At 38.3% G+C, this 9,875-nt stretch overlaps 1 protein-coding gene across 6 annotated transcripts in view; it reads right to left on the reverse strand.

Annotated features, from left to right (window-relative positions):
* PXK (PX domain containing serine/threonine kinase like) overlaps positions 1–9,875 on the reverse strand; it is a 42,896-nt gene that overhangs the window by 25,558 nt on the left and 7,463 nt on the right. For 4 of the 6 annotated variants that reach the window (XM_011371768.2, XM_011371765.2, XM_023537599.1 and 1 more), the window contains exons 1-4: positions 9,262–9,455; positions 3,416–3,493; positions 2,852–2,925; positions 2,215–2,289 (exon numbers count right to left, since the gene is read on the reverse strand). In XM_011371768.2, coding sequence (XP_011370070.1) covers positions 2,215–2,289; positions 2,852–2,925; positions 3,416–3,493; positions 9,262–9,400 — 366 coding nt within the window. In that variant the 5' untranslated portion in view covers positions 9,401–9,455. Of the gene's footprint in view, positions 1–2,214; positions 2,290–2,851; positions 2,926–3,415; positions 3,494–9,261; positions 9,456–9,875 lie in introns of those variants that run through there. The other 2 variants (XM_011371766.2, XM_011371767.2) reach the window with 1 other exon arrangement.

A 9,875-nucleotide genomic window follows, 5' to 3' on the forward strand; every position in this document is an offset into this window, starting at 1 on the left:
ATCTGCTCTGGTATGCATATTCTCATAGTTCAGGCAAAAGTGTGGAGAAAGAGAGGGAAAGTCTGAGTTTTTGGAATAGTGGTTTTAATATTCTGCCTCTGTAAATTGGTAAAGAATACAGTCGAATCCTAGAATAGCCAAGTGGGAACCAGGATAAATGTGTCTTCATTCACAGCTTTGCCTAACATTCCACACTGCTGCACAGTGCCAGAAAAAAACAAGGAAAAGCAGCATTTTTTGGCATCTTGGCCCTTTTCCAAAGCAGCTAGCATGAATCTTCTTGTCCTTCTCCTAGAGTATGCCATATGATAATTCACAGTGTCCTCCTGAGTTGGAGATTGACCAAATTATTGATTTAAAGAGTATTCATGTGACCTGAAATTTTGGTCATATGAACCACCTGGCTCCAGACAGGTTTTACAATCTCCCTTAGCTCAAAGAAGTACCATGAAAATTTTAACTCATGGGAACTGAGCTATGCAAAGATTTGGAGGGCAAGGGTTGAATGAATTGAGGAGTGAAAGAGTGTGCCCAGGAAAATATAGTAATTGATCATGAAGCTTCTGCTGACCATTACATCAAAATGGTTGTCGTTGACATTTTAATCGCTTTACTGAAATATAATTCACATAGCATTACAATTCGCTTATTTAAAGTGTATAATTCAATGGTTTTCGGTATAATCACAGAGTTGTGCAACTATCACAAAATCTAATTTTACAACATTTTCATCACCCCAAAAAGAAACCCAATGAATAAAACAAAATCCTCGAGTCCATACTGATATAAATAAAGAAGGGAGAATAGGAAGCTCTTCCTTATAGTAGAATGCCAACTAATTCAATTAATAAATATAAGAGAATGGAGTTAGAAAATCTCAATGAATGCTAAAACTAGTGGATTTGATAAAGAATGGGATATTTATATAGTCTCAAAATATCTCCCTATAATTATTTACTAATTAATTCTAGTTATTTATCTTAAGAAAATAATTAAGAATGGATATAAACATTTAGCTAAATGTTCACTACAGCTTTTTCCTAAAGACAAAAAAAACTGGAGGTGACCCAAATATCTAGAAGATTAGTTGAGTAAACTGAGGTACATCCAATTTTAACTCTATGCAGCCAGTAATAATAATTTTAGTTATATGTAGCCAGTAATAATATAAATACTATATTTATGGAAATAAAAATGTTCATGATATACCATTAACGAAAAAAATCAGGTTTTAAAATGTGTGTATATATATTTTTTTAATCATATAAAATTCTAGAAAAGTAACAACTAAACATTTTTGTTCATATTTCTAGTCGGTTGGGATTACAGGTGAGTTTTATTTTCTTGTTTTTGCTTATCTATGTTTCCTGACTTTTATACAATTAATATATATCACTTGTCTGACTACTTTCTTTTTAAAAAGCATATCTATTAAAAGAAATTTAGAATTCAGTGCCGACAGCCTGTGTCACACAATTAATCAAATTCAAAACCACAGCATTTTTCCTGGCTACACATCACACCTCATTAAAAGCTTAGTTTTCTAGCTTAATAAGATACTCTGTCTTCAAAAACAAACTCATCAACTCAACAAGATAGGTCAGCATAATTGTGCTCACTCCATGAGTGATTCATTTTACATCCTCCTGCAGATTGCAGATAAAGAACATCCACACTAACTCAATTTTCTGGCCAGATCAGTCTTTTCCTTAAGACATTCTGCATCTGTTTTGAAATATATGAATGTGGTTCTTTCCACCGAAGGCCTTGGGATTGAACTGTGTACTAAATGCCACCTGGTTAGCCTGTGAGAATAGTAAGACAGCAAAAGAGCTATTTTTCCTTTCCCTCATCCAGCTTACCTAAATCCATATTATTCTGTTTTTCCAGGCTAGAACACGTTTTTTAATTCCATCGATATAAACATCCTCACCAAGAACACAGTGACTAGCACCTACTCTAACTTGCTTAATACACAAAGGCTACATTTAAATTAACACATGTTTCACGGGTTGTATGTCATGAACACCATTGAAATGACCTCTAATCTATGGGACTAGCCCTGAGCCATTTCAGTCTGAATTGAAATCCACTGTACTTCTCCATTCTTTCAAGCCTATAGAGTATGTCCATCTCTTCTGTCTGTGGTCACCTATAAGAAAACACTGTGAACCTGTCATCAGCACCAAGAATAATAGAAGGACTTGTACTCACCAAACAGGAAGGCAGAAGTTTGATTAAACACTGAAAATCTTTATCTGACAGATACTTGTCGGGGCCAAGGTCAGCCTGAAAACATGGAAATATCAAGGCACTGCCTTAGTCATCAAAAAAAAAAAAAAAAAAAAAAATTCCCCTATAATTCTTTTCCCTTTTTTATTTGTCCAAATATATGAATGTAAACCAAAGATGAAAACCACCTAAGTCTTGCTGCCTCAAGGCCTTTCTGGAGAGACAGAATATAAACATATAAATAGCAGTACTTAATTATAATCTTATCAAATTTCATTAACCAAATATATCCCTAGAACTCTCAAAGTGAGAGATAACAAAGGAATGCCCAAATATTTTCTTTAAAACAAACTGCAAAACTGCCAGTCCTAAAGAGGTTCCAGAGAACTATTTTAAACTGTTCCTATTTCTTTTCAAATGTTTATTAGCTGATCAAATATAATCACATTGGAATAACCAAATGCATAAGCAAGGTGACTTCAAATGACTCCTTTAATGTGGGAGTGAGTAGGCCCCCGCTCCGGAGCACAACACAATTTCATGATTTTCTTGTCAGTATCTGCTTTCATAAACCCATCTAAAGTCCCTGAAATTGGACCGAAGCAAAAAATCAGCTTACCCAGCTTAACACCAGCCGTTCCTTTGGTTGATTTTTAATCTTCATCAAGAAATATTTCTTCCTTATCCTCCAACCTGCCATAAAAGCAGAAGTGTGTTTTATGCCCATTGATATAAGCTTCATTGACTGAGTAATTAATAAAAATAAGTCTGGCAATATTATCCATAGCTATATAGGCACAAATAAAACAACTATTTGGGAATGTTGACATGGCAAAGCCTGCGCTAAAGAAAAAAAGGGGGAGCGGGAGACAAACAAAGAAATTACTCTATTCACGGAGATAGGAAAATAGCACTTTAGTTTAGATTGAGTGAAAATGATAGATGAGGAATAAATGATGGTTCTGAAAGTGTAAGTTATTACCACTGAAGTAAGTCCTCAGATGGGGCTTCAATCAAGATTCAGTAAGTCTTAAAAGTTAAGAATTCAAGCAGTAGGGGACAAAAAGAAAAAGAAATCACCTGCATTAAAGAGCTTTCTTGGGACACACATAAGAAAGTATGATAAAAAAATCCAGTTCTGTGATCTGTCTTTTTTAACAGAATGGGCATGCCAGTTTCTCACCTATGTCTTTCAATGGTTCTACTACCTCCCACTTTGGTTCTGATCGGAAGAACATGGAAACTTGTTGTAAGGCAATCTCTGCGAAGACATTTTAGAAACTCATTAGTCAAGCATATCAGGAAAGTACTATATATTTAAGATATTATTGTTGCAAATGAAATCCTTAGAGTCTATGACCTTCTTAAAAAACTTAATTACATAACATTAACAACAACATAGACTAAATGCAACGTGGGATTCTAGATTGGATCCTAGAACAGAAAAAGGACATTAGTGGAAAACCTAGTGAAATCTAGAATGAAATCTATAGTTAATAGTAATGTACCAATGTTAGTATCTTAGTTTTGATAAATATGCTATGGTTATATAAGATGTTAACATCAGGGGAAACTGGCTTAGGGGTATATGGAAATTCTGTACTATCACTGCTATTTTTCTGTAAAATCTGAAATTATTCCAAAGTAAAAAGTTTATTAAAGAAAAGAGTAATTAATTACTAGTGAGGTCTATATATACACACGTATTTTAAAAACTGGAGAACCTGAAATATATAAGTATGTGTAAGCCGAGAATTCAATATATGCACCAGGCCACAACCCAAGCACAAAACTAAAAATGTGTTCTAAGGTCCGCGTGGAACAGTATTTAACATTGCTCCAAGTGATATTTATCCTGTCTTCATTCTTCACGGAATTATAGCTTTCACCAACAAAGAAGTGATTAGCCTTAAATATATACTGGAAATAAAAGCCAGTGTTTTAGAAAAACATCTATGTACAGCAACATCTATTGTGGGAAGTGATGTTGTGCCTGTTTACTGGAAAAAAATCCATTCTTTTTGTGTTCGTTTAACATGAGAATGTTTCTTCCTTTTAAGAAGACAATGAGAAGAGGAAGTTCTTTAAAGTCACTGTATTAAGAAATTATCAGAATAACTGTGCTTTCACATTTCCTGCAAAAAGAAACATCTGTAATTTGCTATTTCCCTTCAATTCAGTGAGTAAATGAAGTACTGCTGATCCCTGAAAGCAAACAGAAATACTCTATAAATTCACTATGGGATTTTACCTCTGCTAGCATTAATTATATTCCAGGCAAACTGGTGAGGCATCAGGCATTGGGCAGAAATGCTCTCCATATGTCAAAATGGCCTAAATTACCATGCCAAGAGGTTGGCACACATAATCATTTTGATGTACTTACAGTACATTATGAGTTAAGAGATTCAGGGAAGAAAATCCACTAGCTATTTGTTTATTGACTCAATATGTAAAGTGTCAATCTATCCACAAAGAAGAAAAGATGTGATGACCAAATACAAAACTGACTCCATTTACATTTGTTCTAACTACCCCCATGTGATAAGCCATTTGGAAGGACTGGCTGTGCCAGAAGCATATAAATTTTCATTATCAACACTGGGAACTCTGTACCTTCCCTATAATTAATGCTGATATAAACTGTTTTTAGTACTTCCAAAATAACTTGGACATAAACAAACTTAAAAGGAAATTCTTTTAAGTAAAAATCGTTCTTATCAACTTTGAGAAAGATCATGAAAAATAATTTTCTAAATGAAGTACAATGTCATTCTAAGAGACTATGAAGGACAATTGGCTCAAATCTAACAGTGACTCATAATTCCCTACAAAATCATTGTTCAACAATATTTACTGTATGCTACTATATATTATATGTTGTTTTAGGAATGGAGAAATATCTGTGAACAAATGAAACATAGTAGATTTGTAACTGATAAATTGAGGATTGGGAAATAGCTTTTAATACCTTAGGGGTTAGGGAACTGTAGAAAGGACATCTTCTTTCTACTATAATTTATTGCCAAGTAGATTACATGACTACTATTCTCCCAACATTAACCCCCTCTCTCCCCAGACTCAGGCACTTCGATCCTAAACATTGACTTCTCTGCTCAGAAGCCTTTATTGGCACCCCACTTCCTTATCAAGACCACGTGTCTAAATCTAGCGTTCAACCTAGCTCTGGCTTTGTCTCCCACTACATGTGGTGTCTCATGCTCTGTTCACTCTGAGATTTTCCTCCCTTGGCCCCCAAAGATGGACCTGCCTTTGCCCCCCAGCATTTTCTATCCCTGCCCATTTATTCTTTGAAGCTCAGCCCACATCTGCAGCCCCTCTAGCCAGGACTCCCTCCCTCCCTTCCCTATACAATGCCAGTGCTATATATGTCCTTATCCTATGGGATTCTCTCACAGTCTGTTCTATATTAGGGTTACTGTCTTCTACCACACCATAAATTCTGCCTGGAAGAATACATCTTAATCTGGATAAAGGCCACAACCATATGGAAATCTCTCTCTCCTGGAGCACTGACTCCCAATTTCTACTCACCCCTCAGATCTCTGTGTAAATATCATCTCTTCTGGAAAGCCTTCCTCCATCTTCAGATCTCAGTCATCTACAACCCCAACCCCACCCTCAAAGTGATGCCCTGTGTTTACGCTGCCAGTAATCACCTGTCAATACCTGCAGAAGTGCCTTTGGAGTAGGGGTGGGGGGAACTATTCCTTCTTTGTTGCTGTATTCTTAGCATCTGGCACATAGCAGGTGCTCAATAAGTATTTGATGCAGCAGCAAGAACTAAGGGTTCCATACAGTGTTCAATGGATGTGGATGTTCTCTCTCATTAGAACATAAAATCCATTAAAAAAGAAGAAATCTGCCCTCTATTTCCTTAGCACTGACTGACCTATAGGGGTAAACTGCATGCGCAGTAAATGTGGATAAACAAGCCCCACAAAGGAAATACAGAGCAAAGCCTTCACGTCCATCCCGTGATTCTGACAGAACTCAGACTTCTTAGCTCAGAAGGTACCAGCTGCCTCCACTGTGTGCACCCTCTAAGCTCCTAGATCTCAGCCCCGTGGGATGACTACAGGGAACAAATACTGACCTCTTAGTCCTGCCGCTGGTCTACTACAGGGGGTGGTGTTGCAGAGGCCTGCACAGCAGACATGGGCCTCCAACCTCTCTAAAGTACCTTGCTTTTTTCCTAAATATAATCCCCTATCTCCAACCCCTCCTTCCCTCCTTTTATCCTGGAGCCCACCACTATCAACCTACTCAAGGGATTTCTGGGGCTTTAGAACCAGAAGGGAGCTTCAACACACCCTAGTCCACTCTTCGATCCCCCACCTCATTTTATAGGCCCAAACCCTGAGGCCTGCAGAGGAGAAATGCTGTTAATGACAAAGCCAGAACTAGGATCCAGGCCTCCTGACTTCTGGTCCAAGTGACGTGTGTGTGGGTGTGTGTGTGTGTGTGTGTGTGTGAGAGAGAGAGAGAGAGAGAGAGAGGGAGAGAGAGAGAGAGAGAGTGTGTGTGTGTGTGTGTCAGTCAGTCCATCTGTCCCAACAGAAACCCTTCAAGACCAGAAGACATCTGTTTTCCCTGTACAATAGCTGGTCCTCAATTAGACTTTCTAATTCAAATGAACAACTCCCCCAGTGTTGACTATGGGTTGCACTGTGAGTTTTGAGAAGCCTGGACAACTCTGCCTGGCTTCCCGGGGAAGGGCTCAGTCAAGCTGGTGGGGAGAAGGAGGCCTGGGCTTCCCTTTCCAGAGACTGCTGGTGAGTCAGCCTAGAGGCAAGACAAGTTCTGACATTTCATTTAAAGGAGAAAATAAATCAGCATCGCTCTGAAAACAGCAACCATCCTCTATTGTTCTTTTACAGGGCTGTACCCTCTAAATAGTGGCAGCTCCTTGAACATTTGGGTCCTGGTCAAAGTCTCCAGTGGCCTTCTTATACCCCTCTTCACATCTACTTTGGACTCCTGACCCTCCACCATGCTGTGGGAGAGAAGGAAAATCAAGGACAATAGCAGCATGTGAGAGGTACAGCAAAAGAAAATACAGAGATCCATCTAAGCAACATTTTAATTGGAAAACAGTCAGATACTGTATATTTATACAATACAAATATGCAACCCTAGGTAAGGTCTTCCCTCTCGGGGGGCCTCTCATCTATAAAATGACAGGGTAAATCTTGATGTATCTGCTTCAAGATCCCTTCTAGCTCTGATACCATATGACTCAATGTACTTCTGGTATAAGCTCCCTGAGAGCTGGGAGAGCATCTTCCTCAAGCCTGCATCCACAGTATCCAGCCCTGCACCCAGCACATGGCATAGACACAGCAGATAGTCAAGATCTGTGGAATGAATGGTATCATCACATGTGCACTACCCCTTGATGCTTGTTCTCAGGAGAACATGAGCAGGCACTCTTAGGCAATAATGTGGACAAACCAATGAACAGGCAGAGATGGGGCTGATTTGATAACAATCAATCCAGAGAGCCCACCGTTTGACAATCTGGGCAACGACTGAGGTGAAGCATGGAGAAATGAAAGCCATGAGAGATGCTACTCCGAAAGAATGTGAGCTGTCCCAGGATCCCGTGTGCTGTGATGCCTTTTCTCCTGTGTGAACCAAAACACAAGTAGGGGATGAATGGAAGCCCTGTAACAACTCAATGTTCAACTTGTAACCTATAGCAAATGTGAATTTGAAATATGAATCTCATGTGAGTTTCCTTTGCTTGGTTGCATTCTGGAAAGGCATTTCTCTTACTTCTACAGGCACTTCCATTAGAAGATGGCAGGTACATTCAAGAGGGAGACTTCTCAAACTTTATGTGCTTGCAGATCACCTGGGGGCCTTGTTAAACTCAGATCCTGATTAGTAGGGCCCGGATAGGCCCAAATGCTGCACTTTTGATAAGCACTGGTAAGAGCGCTGCTGGTCAGAGGACCACACTATGAGTACTAAGGCCCTAGGGCTGTGGCTTTCACTCTCAGCTGCATAATGGAATCTCTTGGGGAGCTTTACAAACCACGAGCCCCACCAGCAGAAATTCGGATTTAACTGGCATGAGTGAAGCCTGGGTATCAGGATTTTTTAAAGCTATTATGCAGAAAAGGTTTGTGCCTCTATTTCCCTCTCAGAGATAGGAATAAAAGTGCCTCCCTCTAATTCCTTCAAAAGCAGTGTTTTGAGGACCCCAAAAATAGCATGTTAATGATCTATTCTCTTAGCAAGGAAATCAGCTTATTAATAATACCCAGAGTTCCACTTAGAAAGACTCTAAACATAGTTTAGCTTTAACAAATTATTTGAATTCTAGTCATTGGTTCAGTCCTACAGTAGTTTCCATTGGTCTCTTCAAGACCACAGCAGAGTGTATTCAATATTTAATCACCCATTCTTCTGACACAAGGCTCAGGTAACTGATGCCAACTTTCCGTGGAGCTGGTACCGTTTCCACCTCAGTTCCCTGGCTGCTGCCCTGATCTAGTGAAGGTTTGGAAGACAATCACATCCTCCTCATGCTTTGCACTGAGTGGGTCTCAGAGAACAACTAGGAAGACACAGAGAGGTTCCTTCTGAATCACTGCTGTGTTTAAAGTAATTCCGAGAAAAAACAGGCACACTACATATTGTAAATACAAAAATGGAGACAATATAAATCAAATTGAGATTGCTGTATAGATTATCATGAATTAATTACTCTCTGTCCTGTCAGAGAAGATAATACAGATAAAGACTGTAAGTGCATAGACACAGTAACTTCTCTTCGATATTTTTCTGCGCGGACATTAACAATATGTTAGAAGTAATTATTTTCTTTTTATATATCAGTAGTAAATTACAACCAGGTAAGAATTAGTAGGTAAATAATGCCCTAAAACAAAGGTATACATCTTCCCATTTGGAAATAGAGTTTCTCTCACATATTTTATCTCCAGCAAAGCACAGAGCCTCTTTAGCCACGTGACCACAGCAGATAGATCCCATGCTTACCAGTGTAGTTCGCAGAATAGTTGTTTGGATCTAAAAACTTCTTAACCAGCTCACAATTACACAAGATATGATTCGTGGTGATAACGTTGAGATAGTTCTGAAGACCTTTCTGCCTCTCAGCTATGAATTCACGATCCATGTTACCAATCAATTTTTTGGGAGGAAGAGGTAGACTCAGGCCTGAAATCTTTAATTTAAAAAAGAAAAAGCATTATATTCATGTAATTCCCAAATAAGATACAATATCAGAATCCTAAGCCATCTCATTTCATTAAGTCTAAGACCACAGATTTTAAGATGCATCCTAATTTCAGTGATACTATGAAAATGTGAAAAAACTGTGCATCATAGAATTCATAAAATATTGCTTTAAGCACAACTATAAAACTTAATTTTTGAAAAAAGTGTTATTTTTATGAACACAATTTTAAGAGTCAAATAGTTTTTTATTATTATTCGTAGCTGCATGACAGTCCCTCATCACCACCCCTGCCACCAGGTGACATGTCTATTCCCCACTCTCCAGAGACAGCCATACTCAACTCTTTCAACCAGTCTTTTAGCACTGGGGAATATTTATATTGTTGTCTTGATTTTTTCATTTTTAGGCATTA

This window comes from Pteropus vampyrus, unplaced genomic scaffold, assembly GCF_000151845.1.
Source record: "Pteropus vampyrus isolate Shadow unplaced genomic scaffold, Pvam_2.0 Scaffold195, whole genome shotgun sequence".
NCBI lineage: Eukaryota > Metazoa > Chordata > Mammalia > Chiroptera > Pteropodidae > Pteropus > Pteropus vampyrus.